Source organism: Dermochelys coriacea, chromosome 3, assembly GCF_009764565.3.
Source record: "Dermochelys coriacea isolate rDerCor1 chromosome 3, rDerCor1.pri.v4, whole genome shotgun sequence".
Taxonomy (NCBI): Eukaryota; Metazoa; Chordata; order Testudines; family Dermochelyidae; genus Dermochelys; species Dermochelys coriacea.
The window spans coordinates 187583183-187602622 of NC_050070.1; the positions used below are offsets into that span (position 1 = coordinate 187583183).

At 39.1% G+C, this 19440-nt stretch overlaps 1 protein-coding gene across 5 annotated transcripts in view; it reads left to right on the top strand.

The window, feature by feature from the left end:
- The window catches only part of CCDC85A (coiled-coil domain containing 85A), a 205706-nt gene that overhangs the window by 153009 nt on the left and 33257 nt on the right, over positions 1 to 19440 (top strand). For 4 of the 5 annotated variants that reach the window (XM_038395594.2, XM_043512338.1, XM_043512336.1 and 1 more), the window contains exon 3: positions 13248 to 13324. The exons of the other annotated variant lie outside the window; for it this stretch is intronic. In XM_038395594.2, coding sequence (XP_038251522.1) covers positions 13248 to 13324 — 77 coding nt within the window. The remainder of the gene's footprint in view (positions 1 to 13247; positions 13325 to 19440) is intronic. 5 annotated transcript variants of the gene reach the window in all.

The window sequence follows — 19440 nt, forward strand, 5'->3', positions numbered from 1 at the left end:
CAAAATTGTGTATTGGCAATGTTTGTAATGCAGCTAGTAAGAAACTCTTGGAAATGTCTGACCATAAAGCAGAATAGCTTTTCTTTTTACTACTAATGGTCTGTGTTTTCATGAGTGAATGTTCTATGTTTCCATGACTGAAAATTGAGATAAGGATTTAAAATGTCACAGAAGGAACATCCCTGCAAATTCTGTGAGCAAGCACTACCATTGTCAAATAAGGTAATTAGGCAAGAAAAGCAATCCAGGAATGATCTCCCTCATCCATCTCCCCATCACTTGTCTAATAGTGATATGATTATTTTAAAACTACGACATCATATAATTGTTTTAGGTCATTGACTACAAATAAAATATAAACATTCTACAAACATGGCAAATAAGTAATGTACTGGCTTGGTTTATTGAATGAAGGATTCTATGCTTGCGGTGGGTGAGTGTTAGAGGGCGGGTGTCTGATGGATAGGCATAAGAGGGTTTTTGATCTGGAAGTTGAGTCTTGGTTAGAATCATGGGGAAGAATATAAGGTTGTTGTTTGAATGTGTTTTATGATATTTTATAATTGTACATTTTGGTTAGAGATTATATGAACTATATGAATATTTGGAATATTTCTCTTTTTTAACTGGGTCCTTTTAGATAGCTAAGTGGGTGGTGTTCTTTGTAGAGTTTGTTTGTTACTGTGAGATTCCTTGGTGTCCAGGACATATATTTTAATTGTAATGGCAAGTCTGAATTGTAACTTAAATTACAAAAGATCTTGCATGAACAAAATCAGATCTAACTAGACTCTTTGGTGTTCTTCCTGTCATTTTCTTTCTACCCATCCCAGTATCTTTCTTTGACCTCAGTTGCTAAGATGATTTTTTTATTCAGATGAAAATTTTATCGTCAATATTCTAGTTAATACATTTATATACTAGTTTATTTTATGTGGTACGATCTGTGTTTGAAAGCCTTCTTCAAGTCCCAGGAGATTACTTTATTGTTGTATGGGTTAGAATGCCAGCAGATGTATTTAATTCACCTAAGAAGGCATTTTCTACAGTGTGTTTTAATCTATTTAATGGGTATTTTCAGCCACACCCAAACACTTTTTCTTGTTCCGGATCGGATGGCATATGTTAATTTACAAAACTCTGTTCAGAATTGAATGTTTGGGATTCCTGTCCCTTTCAAAAGCTTTTTATTACAAAGGAGAGTTTTTGGCACACAAAAAATAATTGCATTGGGCCCAAGTTTCCTTGCCCAAGTTATTCTTATATTGGAGTGAAATTTTGCCTTTAAGGGTCGGGTTGTTTGTCTGCCCCTCACCATGGAAGAGGCTGGTGTTTAGCTCTGTAAACCCAGAAATATCCTATAATCCACTTGGATTACTCTATCAATAGTTAAACTCTCAACCAATCTCATTTTTGGACATTTATGTGCTTCTTCAGGCTATTAAGTTCAGTAAGTGGCTTTTTGATTTCACAGAGTCTGAAAACCTGTACTTTCCTTGATCAGAGGTGTAGCTATTACTTCTGTACCCAGCGCTGTGAGGTGCTGAGCAACCACAATTGCATGAGCTCAGCATCAGATGTTAAGACATATCTGTTTTCTTTTGCAGAGTCATGCTATATGACAGACATGTATGGAACAATGGCATTCTGTTTCTGTACACTTGGGTGGGAGAAGGAAGACTTGTTGCTGGAGGGTGATCAGTAGCTGATTCATTGGAACTGGCTTATGCTTCTATACTGTTAATAGATTTTGTAGAGTCCGGGGAGAGGGGAGGGTCTTCAGTAAGGAGTTGTTTATTAATAACAATAATAAATACAAATTAAACAGATCGGATTTTAAAGCTGGGACATAAACTGAAGATTATTTCCCTATACCTGATGCTTTCTTTTTCTCCCATCCATGTGCTTCTCTCCATGCTCTAGTTGTGTAGCCCTTGTCATGATTATCTCTTGCTCCTGGACCAATTTTTAATCCTATCTCTGATTTAGTAGCCTTCCCATTTAGTGATCTTCCCATACTCCTAATTCCGCTGTCCCTCATCCCAGCTTGTGTTCTCGTTTCCTTCTTCGGCTCTTCTTCTCTTACTGAGGCTGCTCTAAAGCTCAGTTTTGTTAGTCTTTCCATTGAGTTCAATGAGCTTTGGATCAAGCCCATTCTTAACACCAGTCCTTCTTGCTGCATTCAAAGTGCAATAGGGTTCATCTTGAGATAGGAAAGCATTGTTAAAGAGCAAAGGAGAGCATGTTGGTATACGGAACTAACCACTCAGTGAAATAAGAAAGGCCAGAAAGACTTCTAACAATCCTGAAGCACACAAAATTAATTCTGGAACAAACCTGCAACTAGTGAGAAGAGTTTAGCAATGGCATAATGGGTTTGATTTTTCTCAGTTTTCATCCATAACCTGGCAGATGCATTTTACACAGACAGAAGCTGAGCTGAAAGGGTATCAAGTAACCCAGTGAGAAAAGCACCATGATTATCAACCCATGAGACAACAAAAAGCCTAAATCAATGGTGTGAGTGTTACAGCAGGCCCTCATAATAGCATTGTTATGCAGCTGTTAAAAAGAAATCTTACATATAAGTTTAGAGGAGAAGTTGGAATCAAGACTACCGCATGTTATATCTGGTCTTAGAGCTAGTGATGATTTCCTAGCCATTGAGATGCACTTTTGTAGTAGGGGCTTTTTGCCATGAGGTATGAGAGGGGTCCGAAAGCAGAGCTTTTGCTAGAGCTGAATTGATCTGGAAGAAATTTTGTTGTGTAAAAAGTTTTATGTACAACAAATAAATCTTTTACACCAAGACAGTAGAATCAGTATTGTTCTTAAGTAAAATATAAATCTGCTTATCCTCAACAGAAAGTAGAAACCCAAGCCTGTATTTTTCATAACCTGTTTCAAAAGCAACATCTAAATAGTGAATAAGAGTGTGGCTTAGAACAAATCTTTGAGGGACTCCTTAAGTGACATCAGCAGGAGTCAAACAAAAGTCTGCTACTGAAACAGAATTATGTCATCAAATTGAGTAGGAGAAAAACTAATGCACTCTGGCCCTAGTCAATGCAGCCCCAGTTCAAAAGGATGTCATCATCTATAGTGTCAAAGTAGCACTTAAGTCCAGACAAATGCAAACACACACAGACAACCCCAGTCAGACTTCATCAATAAACCATTAAAGCCTTGACTATAGCAAAGTCAAGACTATGAAAAAATACAAACCTCTGACTACAACAAATAGACATAATTTGCAATTAAAAGCTGCAACTGAGAAAACACTAGTTATATAAGAAAATTTGGATAAAAATGTCTAATTCCAGAGACATATAATTACTTATGTCTGGATCCCATGTGTGTTGAAAACAGGAGGTACAGCACCTGTTGCCCAAGAAACAAAAATAACTGTTTTGATTGAAAGAATAATAATCTGAAGGATACATTCTAGTTAAAAAAGTGTAAAGCTTACAATCACTAAAAGACTTAATTTTGAAATAATCAGAGCAGTATCCATGGAGCTGAGTTTAGTGAATTGACAAACAAAACCAAAAACAACCACCCCCACCACCAAAAGAAGTTATATTGTTAGTTATAGGAAAAAACTGAATAATTGTGACCAATAATCACAGATGAGAGTGCTCAGTTTTCCTGCAACAAAATGTAAGACAAATAATTATTCTTGTCAAAAGAGCAATAATCTGAGTGATACAAACCCTACTCTAAGGGTTTTGCTGCCATAGGTGTTCTAGAGAACATGCTTTACCAGTCACTTTCACAATAAAGAGTTGTTAAACATTTTGCTGAGCTTAATACAATTTCCCTTAGGCAAACCTCAGGTCTATCTATATGATAGTGCTAGCCTTAATATTGTTAGGTTTCAGAGGAATTTCACCATACTTTAACAAGAAGCTCTCTAGGATTTAAGAATGTCATACAAGGGATGCAACTCTAATAGAGCTAGTGGAAATACAGAGTAACTTCAATGAATTTACACTAGTGTAAATAAGAACAGTATGTTGACAATGAACAGTAACTAGATTTTAAAATGGGCTGGATATGGTTATAACACTTCTAGTTATGACTGTTAATATAGGAGTACTCATTCATGCTTTGAGCTGTTACTTGGTCCCTGTAAGGTACAAGGGAAAAGATTTATATTCTGTAATACTAGATAGTTGGCTATGTACAGATTCTCACCTTTCATCTAGCGAGATATTAGTTGTTGTTGCCAGGAGATGGACTTAAGTGACCTGGTCTAATACGATATTGCAAATCTTATGCTCCTGCTGAAAGTAGTACAGTAAAAGCAAGGTTACACATATCCTTCATGTTTTTCTAATAGCTTTCCAAAGACTACAGACAGCATCTTAAAGGCCTTTCCCTATTGTTTGAACCTTCTGCAAATATTTTTAATTGAACCAAATTCATCAGCTACCTATATATCTTGGCACACAATGGGTTAACTTCTTTGCTGATGTAACTAGATGGCTCAGTTGACTTCAGTGTAATTTTACCCATTTATACCACTTGAGAATTTCTCACTGTATTTAAAATATGGTCACCCCATTCATCAGAATATAATAAGGCTTATATAGATCCTGGCACAGTCTATGTAAATTATGATTACCAAATAGAGCTAATCAGAAAGTTTTGATGAAAACCAAAACAAGATTATTTTAACATTTTTCATAAAATTTTATTTTTCTACTTCTGGTCAGCCATATTACGAGATACCTCCCAATTTAACAGAACTGCACATCAGTGAAGGAACTATCAGCTGTAAAAAATAAAAGTTCTATTCAAAAAGGAGTTGCGTAATGAATAATGGTCATATATATATAGCCACAACTGTTGCCAGTGCAACTCAAACTCAGCACCTTAATCTCCAAAAACCAGAGCTCTAATGCTTGAGTTAAAGAAGATGGTTTTTGCTGTCTAATTAGCAGACTGTTAGAGTCAGTTGGGCCAGTCACTAAAGGGAAACATGACCATATGCAGTAATGGCTTATCCAAGACCTTTTGAAGTCAATGGAAAACCTACTATTGACTTCAGTTAGCATTGAACCAGGGCCTAAGCCATATTCATAGTATGGAAAGCCCTAGTGGAAAAAATAGAATGAAGGGAAACTGTCTTAAGAAAACAGAATTTAATGTGACATCCACAACCATTCTAAAATGGAGGAAATCCAGTTTAAAGAACATTACAAAAGTATTTGATGTAGGGAGATCAGTCACAGACACACTGAAAATGGATATCCGTGTGATAAAAACAAGTCAAGAATATGCATGTGGGAATAACATCAGGCTCTAACATAGTTTGACACAAACCAAAAATATCTAGCAATTTCAAGAATTCTGATGTCATAAGAGAAAAATGATTAGCTACATAAATACTGAAGTCCTCTAATAACGTTAGACTAATTGATACAGAATGAGGACAGATTGTCTCAGTATTTCTATAAAAACATGTTTCAGAATAGCAGCCGTGTTAGTCTGTATTCGTAAAAAGAAAAGGAGTACCCGTGGCACCTTAGAGACTAACAAATTTATTAGAGCATAAGCTTTCGTGAGCTACAGCTCACTTCATCGGATGCATTTGGTGGAAAAAGCAGAGGAGAGATTTATATACACACACACACACACACACACACAGAGAGAACATGAAACAATGGGTTTATCATACACACTGTAAGGAGAGTGATCACTTAAGATAAGCCATCACCAGAAGCGGGGGGGGGGGAAAGGAGGAAAACCTTTCATGGTGACAAGCAAGGTAGGCTAATTCCAGCAGTTAACAAGAATATCAGAGGAACAGAGTGGGGGAGGGTGGGAGGGAGAAATACCATGGGGAAATAGTTTTACTTTGTGTAATGACTCATCCATTCCCAGTCTCTATTCAAGCCTAAGTTAATTGTATCCAGTTTGCAAATTAATTCCAATTCAGCAGTCTCTCGTTGGAGTCTGTTTTTGAAGCTTTTTTGTTGAAGGATAGCCACTCTTAGGTCTGTGATCGAGTGACCAGAGAGATTGAAGTGTTTTCCAACTGGTTTTTGAATGTTATAATTCTTGACGTCTGATTTGTGTCCATTCATTCTTTTACGTAGAGACTGTCCAGTTTGGCCAATGTACATGGCAGAGGGGCATTGCTGGCACATGATGGCATATATCACATTGGTAGATGCGCAGGTGAACGAGCCTCTGATAGTGTGGCTGATGTGATTAGGCCCTATGATGGTATCCCCTGAATAGATATGTGGACAGAGTTGGCAACGGGCTTTGTTGCAAGGATAGGTTCCTGGGTTAGTGGTTCTGTTGTGTGGTGTGTGGTTGCTGGTGAGTATTTGCTTCAGATTGGGGGGCTGTCTGTAAGCAAGGACTGGTCTGTCTCCCAAGATCTGTGAGAGTGATGGGTCGTCCTTCAGGATAGGTTGTAGATCCTTGATGATGCGTTGGAGAGGTTTTAGTTGGGGGCTGAAGGTGATGGCTAGTGGCGTTCTGTTGTTTTCTTTGTTGGGCCTGTCCTGTAGTAGGTGACTTCTGGGTACTCTTCTGGCTCTGTCAATCTGTTTCTTCACTTCAGCAGGTGGGTATTGTAGTTGTAGGAATGCATAATAGAGATCTTGTAGGTGTTTGTCTCTGTCAGAGGGGTTGGAGCAAATGCAGTTATATCGTAGCGCTTGGCTGTAGACAATGGATCGAGTGGTATGATCCGGATGAAAGCTAGAGGCATGTAGGTAGGAATAGCGGTCAGTAGGTTGCCGATATAGGGTGGTGTTTATGTGACCATCGCTTATTAGCACCGTAGTGTCCAGGAAGTGGATCTCTTGTGTGGACTGGTCCAGGCTGAGGTTGATGGTGGGATGGAAATTGTTGAAATCATGGTGAAATTCCTCAAGAGCTTCTTTTCCATGGGTCCAGATGATGAAGATGTCATCAATGTAGCGCAAATAGAGTAGGGGCATTAGGGGACGAGAGCTGAGGAAGCGTTGTTCTAAGTCAGCCATAAAAATGTTGGCATACTGTGGGGCCATGCGGGTACCCATCGCAGTGCCGCTGATTTGAAGGTATACATTGTCACCAAATATGAAATAGTTATGGGTCAGGACAAAGTCACAAAGTTCAGCCACCAGCACTTCAATCTCTCTGGTCACTCGATCACAGACCTAAGAGTGGCTATACTTCAACAAAAAAGCTTCAAAAACAGACTCCAACGAGAGACTGCTGAATTGGAATTAATTTGCAAACTGGATACAATTAACTTAGGCTTGAATAGAGACTGGGAATGGATGAGTCATTACACAAAGTAAAACTATTTCCCCATGGTATTTCTCCCTCCCACCCTCCCCCACTCTGTTCCTCTGATATTCTTGTTAACTGCTGGAATTAGCCTACCTTGCTTGTCACCATGAAAGGTTTTCCTCCTTTCCCCCCCCTGCTGCTGGTGATGGCTTATCTTAAGTGATCACTCTCCTTACAGTGTGTATGATAAACCATTGTTTCATGTTCTCTGTGTGTGTGTGTGTGTATATATAAATCTCTCCTCTGCTTTTTCCACCAAATGAATCCGATGAAGTGAGCTGTAGCTCACGAAAGCTTATGCTCAAATAAATTTGTTAGTCTCTAAGGTGCCACAGGTACTCCTTTTCTTTTTATAAAAACATGGTATTAAGTTTTTGAGGATGATAAATTACCACAAATACTGTTATTATACAGATAATCAAGAATTTTAGTTTAATTCCCAGAATGGAGTGAGGCACAATGACTACACTTCCAACTATGTTAATAGCATGTGTAGCTGATGTAAAAAAGGAAGATTTGAGGAACTGTGTGTGGTATAACTACGAAGTTTTTCATCTTCACTAAGCAGATCTAGTACATCTGAATATACTTGCAGACTGGAAGGAGACTCTTAAGGGTCTGTCTACACTGCAGTAAAACACCTGGGCTGGCCTGTGTCAGCTGACTAGGGTCACAGGACTCGGGCTGCAGGGCTATAAAATTGCAGTGTAGATTTATGGGCTCAAGTGGAGCTCAGACTTTGAGACCCTTCCCACCTCACAGGGTCTCAGAGCCAGGGCTCTAGCCTGAGCCTGGACATCTACTCTGCAATTGTATAGCCCCACAGACAGAGTTCCACGCGCTTGAGTCAACTGACAAGGGGCCAGCGACAGATGTTTTATTGCAATGTAGACATACCCTGTAATACATCAAGGAAACAATCCTGTATCTTCAGGGGGCTGTGAAAAAATATGACCCAACAACCTTTTCCATCTCTGTTTTTTGTGCTCATGGCTTTAATGAATAATACTATAATTTAAAAATATACATTTATTTTACAGAGATCATATTTAATGAAGTAGAATTGAACTTGTTCAAGATTGTGCTTCAGTAGAACAAATATCTAAAAACAGAATATTGTACCATGGGAGAAGCAGAAGTAATGCAGCCAAACATGAAGCTAGGAGTTCCCACACTGGATCTGACCAGTGGTCCATTGGCGGAGAGAGATGGATCAGAATTCACGTCACACTCCCCATCAGTACTCAGCTCAAGCCAGGGAAGCTAATGATCCAACCAGCAGACCAAATTCAGTGATCAATCCTGAGGCACCTTGCACATAAACTAAGAAGAAGTGGTCCATCTATTTCAGTATCCTGTCTCTGGGTCCAAATCCTGTTTAGTTCTTGAGCAAAAACAAGTTGTTTGGTCTTATCCAAGTCCTCATTTGGCCGTAACATCACTGACAGGTTTATGCTGATATTCAGAACATGACAATAGAGCTTTTACTGGTATTAATACAAATATTTTTCCATTATTCATTATTTGTTTTAAGACTGAGGGAGCTCAGATCAGATGTGTTTGGGAGTTAAAATTCTATATGTAAGCAGCTGTGCAACCAAAGATTAAGATTTGTTTTGTAGTAAATGGAGGTCTTTTGCCATGCATTTGAAATCCTAAGAACTACATGGAAAATAAATTAATCTATTTAGAGAAGCATAAAATACAAATGGCTTTACTAATTACATCAGCTGAAAATCATCTTGTTTGTCCAATGATTATCAATTTGTCTTTCAAAACAATTATTGTCTAATATTGTGGTGGGGTAGTTTGCCCCTTAAAGGCCGTGGGCCACCTTGCCATGTGACATGCCCTTTTAAGTCTTTAAGGGTTCATTATATGAACCTAATGGGGACAGAGAGAAAGTGGTCCTGGGAATAAATGATGCTTGGGAGGAAATCTTGTCATTATATCTTTAAGAATCTGAGGCCAGGAGTCTTTCAGAAAGGGCGGGAAAGGCTCCTCTCTCCCCTCCAAACAACTGGGAATGAGCTGGGAAAAGAGGTCCAGCATAAATTCTGTCATCTCTCTCATAGCAGGTCAGATGCCTGCAGACACTGTAGGGCCCTAAAGAGCAAGAAGACACCAGCAGGAGAAGGCTGCCTGCTGGATCCTCCTAGCCTAAGGATTAATTGAGGATAAAGGGGCCAGCAGAGGGAGAAGTTAGTTAAGGCCCTACAGCTGGAAAACTTATAACCTGATCCCAAGGAGGAGAGCTGGGGGGGCTCCTGCCATAAGGAGAGGCAGTGACTGAAGCACAACACCAGCTCCAGGAAGGAGGGCGGGGGCTCCTGAACTGGGACAAAGAGCTGACCGGGTCTTTTATTGGGACCCCAGAAGGGAGATCTGGAGCAACGAAGTAAGTCATCCATTGTAGAAAACTTAATAAATCAGACCCCCAGGAAGGGAGTACATGTTCTTGAGCCAATTCAAGTCTGGTAATTAAAAGAACACGAGGGTGGAGTGCCCTGGGAAGACCAGAAAGGGCCATGGCTTACTCTTGACAGATATATTGGAGCATCTTGCAAAATGCTAGACTGGGAAGCAACACTAATATAGATCTGGTAGGTGTTACAGCTACAATTCTTGTAATGCCTTTGGCTGTGCTGCAGTGAATATAGGTTGGATGAAATCCTGCTCCATGGAAATCACTGGGAATTTTGCCACTGACTTCAATGGGGATAAAATTTCACGTGTAATTTATGGTATCCATTTTACAACATAACTTGAGTATATTAATTTATACTCATATATATGTTTGTAATAATGAAGGACACCAGGACTACTCATTTCAATTAGCATTTGCTAGATCAGGTCCTTGGTATCTGACCTAATTATTAGTATTAATGGGATTGGTAGGGAGATTAAAATAAATCTTTTGTACTATGAAAGGGTTGAAAAACTAGAAGATTTTACATCAGATGCTCAGATAGTGTAAAATCACCATTGACTTCAGTATAGCTGTGTAGATTTATACAAACTATGGCTCTGGTCCTTAAGCTGTAAAGTATAATACAAAGGAACATATAAGAGAGGTGAAAATCTTTTTCAAATATAATATGTAAGTATGTGATGCTAGACGGTGGTAGAGTAGCAAATGGCAGAAGCAAAAGCATCAAGAGTAAAAGTGAATTTAAAAGACAATGGCATGGGTTGGCAAAAACTGAGTCCAGAAGCTTCCTCTTGGTGGTGGAAATCTGCAAATCAACCCCGTTGAATCAGAGGAGTGAAGTTTTGGAATAGCCTTCCAAGGGAAGCAGTGGGGGCAAAAGATCTATCTGGTTTTAAGATTCTACTCGATAAGTTTATGGAGGAGATGGTATGATGGGATAATGGGATTTTGGTAAGTAATTGATCTTTAAATATTCAGGGTAAATAGGACTAATCCCCTGAGATGGGATATTAGATGGATGGGATCTGAGTTACCCAGGAAAGAATTTTCTGTAGTATCTGGCTGGTGAATCTTGCCCATATGCTCAGGGTTTAGCTGATTGCCATATTTGGGGTCGGGAAGGAGTTTTCCTCCAGGGCAGATTGGAGAGGCCCTGGAGGTTTTTTGCCTTCCTCTGTAGCATGGGGCATGGGTGACTTGAGGGAGGCTTCTCTGCTCCTTGAAGTCTTTCAACCATGATTTGAGGACTTCAATAGCTCAGACATAGGTGAGGTTTTTCATAGGAGTGGGTGGGTGAGATTCTGTGACCTGCGCTGTGCAGGAGGTCAGACTAGATGATCAGAATGGTCCCTTCTGACCTTAGCATCTATGAATCTATGGTACTGTAGGAGGGGGAGGAGTACATAGTCTTTCCCCTAGAAGAATGTTGTTGGAAGGGAAGGATGGACTGTGAACTACTTCCTAAAATAACTGCCCTTAGGGTGGGCAAGGTACTACGGGAGACTGTGGTGGAGTGCTGCTACCACCAGGGGTGGGTTACAGATAAGGAAGGAGGGTCATGAGATGGGAGGTCCTCTTAAAGAATTTGGTTAGTTTTGGATAAGCTTTGCAACTTCAGTGCTTATCTAAACCAAACTTTGGGAATCCAAAGAGACTCATCCAGGACTAGTTTATGCAAGACTTGCAGAGCACAGCATATAAAACCTCAGATTACCTTTCTCCCTCTGTTTCTATGTATAATCCACTATCTCACTGTGTACTAATCATTTCTGACAAATGACTATATATTGCCTTCATGTTCTATAACTTCATATGTACTACATATGTTTGCATATTTTAGGGGAGGGTTTCTCAAACTTCATTGCACCGCAACCCCCTTCTGACAGCAAAAATTAGTTCATAACCCCAGGAGGAGGGACTGAAACCTAACCCCACCTGAGCCCTGCTGCCCTGAGTAGGAGGGCCAAAGCCCGAGCCCCACTGCTCCATGCAGGAGGCCTGTAACCTGAGCCCCACCACCTAGGGCTGAAGCCCTCAAGCTTCAACCTAGATGGTGGGACTCAGCCTTTAGCCTGGGGCCCCAGCAAGTCTAAGCCAGCCCTGGCGACACCGTTAAAATGGGGTCGCAACCCACTTTACGGTCCCTACCAACAGTTTGAGAACTGCTGTTTTAGGGCTTGTATTCATGGAGACACTCAGGAAAGTTAATCAGAATTAAATAAAGGTATGAATTTAAAGTGGATTAATTAAACTATATTAAACCCCTATGTGGACACTCTAATTCAGAATTAAAATGGTCCTTAGTTTACTACCTCCCCATAAGGGTGATAAGTGAAACCTAGTCTACTAGAGAGACAAGGTGGGTGAGGTAATAGCTTTTGTTGGAAATATACTGCCTCACCCACATCGTCTCTCTAATATGCTTGGACCAACATAGCTACAATTACATTGCATTCCCAGTCTCCTGTCATTTTTATTTCATGGACTGGCTGGCACGTGAAGTGACTTGGATATATTAGAGATCTAGAGTGCCAAATGCTCACCTAATTTCAACTGGGGAACTCCAGTGAAGTCAGTGGAGCCATTGGGATTATGCCAGATGAACACCTGACCCAGCATGTCCACAGACATTAATAGGGGCTGGTAGAGTCACAGTTATGGTCTTGTATGGAGAAGTAGTTTTCTGTATTACAATTAAACTACACCCCATTCCATGAACATTTTCTTTAGAGGAAGTTTTCTACCTGCAGAGCTTTCATATGGGCCAAGATATGCATGGTCATCTGTATTGGAAAATTCTGATTTTTGGCTTTGGTTCTCCTTATGGACCAAGTTCTGCTCCCATTTAAGTCATTAGGAAAACTGTTTGCTTCAGTGGGAGGATAATTGACCATATGTGACTCTCTCAAGGGTGGAAGTGAGCCCATGGAATTGATGTATGCTTATTTTTTGAATCTCATACCTGAGGGAAATCATGCTCTCTTTCTTCACCTGAGGCCAATGAAAATATTTGTGTGAGCAGGATGGGGCGAGCAGGATTTACCTCTGTGATTGGCTCTTGCTATAGCACAAACTCTTTTATCTCCATGGTTGTACAAAAGTAACCCCATAGTTCACTGTATTATTCTTGTGTTTCTAAAATTGTATGTAGTTACATAGCACAGAAAATTCAGGAAGTTTAGGGTAGGGATTAGCAGAAATTGTTCATTGCCTTTCTTCGGGACTTTTATTGTGTTGTAGAGAAGCAACGACCTTGTCATTTACAGTAGTTTAGACTCAAAATCAACAAGGAATTAGGCTGATTCTGCCAAATCTTAATGTTTTTTAAACTACTTATAGTATCAGCAATAACTGGTATTATCTTAGAGAGAAACAGAACTGTTTAAGGTACATTTAAGAGGAGATATCTGCTGTGATTACACCAAATCAGAAATCTCCTGTCTTATATAGGCTCTGACGCTAGTGCACAAAAGCAGACCTGTGTGTATAATGTGAGTTTTTTTCTTTTTAATTTTAGACTCAACCTTGTCCTATGTTAGGCAGCTGGAGGCAAGAGTAAGACAGCTGGAGGAGGAAAATCGCATGCTACCCCAGGTGGGTGACTTCCTGTTGATAGGAACAGTAGCTCCTAGCTAGATAGTAACACTCATGTATTAGTGTTTAACATCAGTGTTTTCTGCAGTGGGACACTGATATAATTGAACTCTTACAGTGATCAAAGGCTCTCATTACAGTAATCAAAGCCTCTAGCATCTTTTATTTTCATTTCTCATTGCTGATTATAGTGGAGCATTTCTACTGGTGTATTTGAGATCATGACAATACTTCAGAGCATTTTTTTCTCCTTTACAAGTGTTGATACCTTGTAAGAACTCACTGGGGGCTGAAACTTATGTTATAATTAACAATTAAGAAGTTTAAAATTACAAACAGCTGACCTTTGACAGTCCTAGTTTCATCTTAAGAGTGAATTTATCTCTTCATAACTTTCTAAAATATAAAGTTTCAAATGCTATTGTGCAGTCAACTAAAAACATTACCTTGATTCAAAAATGGAAATTTGTCAAGCAATTAAAATAATAAATTTGTTATTGTAATTTTTTGGGTAGGATGTATTAGGTGCTTAATGGGGAGACTGAAATTACATTTTAAAACTGAACAAACAAACATCAATGATTTGGAGTTAAAGCTCTCCTGGGTACATGCTTTTCTTTTTATTTTAACTGTTTTTATTTATTAGCAATGAATTAATAATATTTGCATTTTTTAAATATATGTTAATTTTGTATTGACTAAGGCATCTTGCTATTATATTTCATTTAAAAATACTGTGGAAATCAGTACCTTTTTAAAATGAAATATCTTGTTCATTTAAAAAAAATACCCATGTAATGCTAGTTCATTGTACTGACTCAGAATACTATGACTTGTGTGTAAAATCGAAGATAGTGGTAAAGGGAAGGGGCAGTGATATTCACAGACTCTGATTTAATCATTTTATAAAGTATCGAGACAAATGCATTAGTTACAAGGATGGCTCAGGATCAGAGTTGGTGATGTCCTTGATAAAGCAGATTTTAAGCAAGGTTTTGTCTAATAGTTAAAGGGGGGTGATCTTGGTTCTATTCTTTGTTCTGCCACTAACTAGTTATGTGACCTTGAGCAAGTGATTTAACTTCTCTGTACCTTAGTTTATTCATCTGAAAAATGGGCATATAATACTTACCACCTGCAAGGGGTAATGAGGATTATCATATATAAAATTACATTTGCTGAGCCTTTGAGATGCAAGATACTCAGTGATGCAGAGTATTATTGTCTTGCCAAGCAAGATGTTCAAGGCAAATGAAAATGATTGACCAAAAACACAATCTCTGATTTGTCTTGGTGTAATGCAGCAGTAGGAGGAGATGGAGATAGATCATTCAGGAAAGACATTAGGGCCAAAAATGTTCAAGTTACTAGTGATTTTGTTTGTCTCCATTTTGGGGTGCACACCTGAGACACTGTAAAGGGGTCTGAGTTTTCAGAAAGTGCAGAACTCCCAACTTCTGAAAATCATGGCCCTTTAAGGTCTCTCATGTTTGGTATCCAAAGTCACTAGTCAATTCTAAAAATAGTGCCTAAAAGTCTACAATGGGGCAGTGGTGTATTTTTTTTGGGGGAGGGGGTCACAAGCTGAGGGAAATGCAAAGAGAATAATTAAGTAGGCAACAAAGTCTGCATCTTGCCATAAATATATGCTTTATGGCCAAATGTGTGTCTATATCTTGGCTTGGTTTATTGGTTCTAGAAGCTAACCAAACACCTGTGAACACGTTATCATTAGAAATTATGAGAATGACATGTGTTGGCCTTTCACAGCATGTCTGCTCATCCTAGGAACTTCATTGCTTTCAGTACGAGAAGGAAGTATAGTCAACGGCTAGCCCATTCTGAAGTCATACTCAGTTATGTTAGTGTTCCATTTATATGAGACAGTAGGGACCTGGCCAGCATGTTCTTTAAAGAATTTTCTGGGGCTTTCAGGGGAGTTGGTGAAAGACACTTGTTCAGGCAACATTCTATCTGACCTGTTTTTCTACCTTCAAAGTTACTAAGGTTAAAAAGGGCAGTAGTGGCTAACCTTGTCTGTTGTCTGGGTTGGTTGTCATTATGGGAAAGATCGTAACTATACTCTAGACCCTTGTCAGGCTGAAACAGAAGTAGAAAGACATAGAATGGGATTTTGATTTTCAAAAGCTCTTTCCACATTGTTTTAACTCTCTTTCTGATGAAGGTGATGGGAGTTTTATGAGGGTTAGGCTGACTCTCAGTGCTTTTGACAATTCTACTCCAAGGCCACGTCTACACTACCTGCCGGATCTGCGGGTAGTGATCGATCTATCAGGGATTGATTTATCGCGTCTAGACGCGATAAATTGATCCTTGATCGCTCTGCTGTCAACTCTGGAACTCCACCAGGGCGAGAGGCAGAAGCAGAGTCGACGCAAAGTAAGTGATTCTAAGTCGATCTAAGATACGTCGATTTCAGCTACGCTATTCTCGTAGCTGAAGTTGCATATCTTAGATGGATTCCCCCAGTGTAGACCAGGCCCAAGTGTAGAACATCAAATGAAGTTCCTTTTCTGTTATGGGTATAGACAAAAAGAAAAGGAGTACCTGTGGCACCTTAGAGATTAACAAATTTATTAGAGCATAAGCTTTCGTGAGCTACAGCTCACTTCATCAGATGCATTTGGTGGAAAAAGCAGAGGAGAGATTTATATACACACACACAGAGAACATGAAACAATGGGTTTATGATACACACTGTAAGGAGAGTGATCACTTAAGATAAGCCATCACCAGCAGCAGGGGGGGGAAAGGAGGAAAACCTTTCATGGTGACAAGCAAGGTAGGCTAATTCCAGCAGTTAACAAGAATATCAGAGGAACAGTGGGGGTGGGTGGGTGGGAGGGAGAAATACCATGGGGAAATAGTTTTACTTTGTGTAATGACTCATCCATTCCCAGTCTCTATTCAAGCCTAAGTTAATTGTATCCAGTTTGCAAATTAATTCCAATTCAGCAGTCTCTCGTTGGAGTCTGTTTTTGAAGCTTTTTTGTTGAAGTATAGCCACTCTTAGGTCTGTGATCGAGTGACCAGAGAGATTGAAGTGTTCTCCAACTGGTTTTTGAATGTTATAATTCTTGACGTCTGATTTGTGTCCATTCATTCTTTTACGTAGAGACTGTCCAGTTTGGCCAATGTACATGGCAGAGGGGCATTGCTGGCACATGAGGTGATATATGCCATCATGTGCCACCACTGTACATATTAGAAGAGAGTGAGAGAGGTGAACTGTTATTGATACACTTGTTAGTAGCTATTCTATCCCTGAGTGAGTATGATCAGTGCTACTTACGATGCTTACTTTTTCCTGCCTGCTCACCTCTCTTCTTCTGCTACGCCTTCTTTCTTCCTCTTTAAGCCCTTTCCTACCCTGCCCTATTTCTCCTCTTCTAGATATGCATTACTCATACCAACTTGTGTAATGATGTGACCATTTATACCCTGCATAGAGCACAAAACTCCTTGGCAACCGACTAGTTATCTCCCCTTTTCCTTTGCCTTTCTTGTCTTTTTCTTACATATTAGTTTTTATTTCGACCCCCCACTACCTGAAATTTAAAGGTTTTATTAACATTTAGCAGCAGGCATCTCTTCAGAAAAAAGTGTTTCAGTGATGACATCTTCACTGTTCAAATTGAATTCTGAGCTCTAGTTTTCTGCCCTATGACAGGAGACTACAATGGCTAGGGGAAAAACCAATAGCTACAGTGAGTCAATATTTCAGTCTGATCAGGGAATAGAAATGGTATAAAAATGCTCCTATTCATTTAAGACTGCAAAAGTCTGCCAACATTTGCTCATGTGCTGCTTGATTGCATCCTAGTAGGTTTAAGAGTTATGAGAAGCTACAGACAAGTTGTAAATTTGCTTTGTTGATGGGGGTAGCAATTAGCATTATATTTGTTTTCAGATGGCAAACAAAAGATATAATCCAAGCACATTCAATATATGGCCACAGATATGAGTTTTGTGAAAGAAAGCAGACGTTTTCCAAAACTTACAGCATGCAACAGGGTCTTTCTACCAGCTGCCAAACTACATTGGCTGGGCAGGAGGAAACAGTATATTATTGGCCACCTTTCACATGACAGTACATGGCTCTGTGAATGCTGAAGAGAATGGAGTTGCTTGTTTCAACTAGAAGCTGACTCTGGTTTGTCTACTATCACTAGGCTGTAAAGATAAGAATAAAATTATTTATATAAGAAAAGCGTTTTTTATTAATGTGATAACCAACACAACTCCCATTAAAATTATTAGTATTTGTCACTTATATTACGGAATTCTCAGCCAGGTTCTGGCCCCATTGTTCTAGACACCATATGAGAGAGTTGCAGTTGCTTAATCCTAAAATCAGTTCCCCAAGAGTTTCCACTGATATTTACTTGACTTAAATTTTGATTCATTTCAGCAGTGTTCATGTCTCTCTGTTCCAGACAAGTTTCCAGCAAATTAGGACTAAATTTTCTTGGACTGAAATAGAAAACTCTGGGTGGTTAGAGGACATGAACAAAGTAGCAGAATAGAAGGGATAAAAAAAATGAGTGGTTGAACAGAAGTCCCCTTCTGTTTAATTAATAGATAGGTGAGAAAGGTGGGGTGGTTAAGAGCATAGAGTGGGAATCTGCTTGGGAAATTTCTGAATGTTTGGAGGCAGTGGCTGCTATAAAAATTAGGCCCTTATTTTCAGGGTTTTTTTGTCCCCATGCATAAAAGCAGAGGGTGTGATCTGACTTCACATTTTTATTGCATGCAGTAAATAACATACGTAATATTGTAACCAGAGTCCTTAACCAAAGAATTGCAATTAATGAGTTGGCTGTATTACAATGCAATATGTTATAAGATAAACCATACGAAAACAACCTATGCATCACCCTTTTCGTGTGCCTTTTCTGCTGTTAGTCTCTACCTATTGATCAGCTCTTGTGCATAGAATTTTAGGCTATCTCTGATAGTATATTCTGCAGTTAGCAGAGACATAATGCCTGCTTGTACTGAGACATTTTGCAGTAGTCAAGAAGCTTTTTAAAAGACAAAACTGGATTCATACTTCATTTACATCAATATTATATTGATGTAAATCCATTCGGCCACATTCTGATCTCAGTTATATTGGTGGATGTCTAGAACAGTGGTTCTCCACAAGGGGTATGTTTACCCCTGGGGATATGCAGAGATCTTCTAGGGGGTACATCAACTCATCTAGATATTTGCCTAGTTTTACAACAGGCTACGTAAAAAGCACTAGTGAAGTCAGTACAAACTAAAATTTAATATAGACAGTGACTTGATTATACTTCCCTATATACTATACACTGAAATGCAAGTACAATATTTATATTCCAATTGATTTATTTTATAATTATATGGTAAAAATAAGAAAGTAAGCAATTTTTCAATAAAAGCGTGCTGTGATACTTTTATATTTTGATGTCTGATTTTGTAAGCCAGTAGTTTTTTCAGTGGGGTGAAATTTGGGGTACTCAAGACAAATCAGACTCCTGAAAGGGGTACAGTAGTCTGGAAAGATTGAGAGCTACTGATCTAGAATAACTCCACTGATTAGGCAATCATTATTCCAGATTTGCCCTCATGTGTAACTATGAACAACATCTGTCCCATTGACTCCTTATCTACACTGGTGTGTGATCGGAATCAGGCCTCCAAAAGTCAGTTAAATGAAAAAGAAGCTTGTGAATTGAACAGGTTGATTATATTTCTAGGGGTGATGATAACATCATACGTTGAAACAACACAAGTGTATGTGTGCCACGTAGTCAATGAATGTACTTGGTAAGAACATTCCTGGTGAGCCACTCTCTTCTTCTTAAATTAGTTCCATTTTAAGTTGTATGGTGGAGAGAAGGAAGCATGTTAGGATTAGAATGGAAAAAAAGTCTCTGTTTATGTAATTTGGCTACAAGTCCCACCTTTTTATGAAATAGGAAGCCAGAGGCAAATATTGCCAGGACAACCAAGTCTGATCAAACAAAAAGAATGTTGTTGTTGCCAGAAGTTTATATGAGCGTGCAAGAGCTTGAGGAATTGAATTCTCAAATTCCATGGCAACGCAGCATAAGTCTGACACAGCA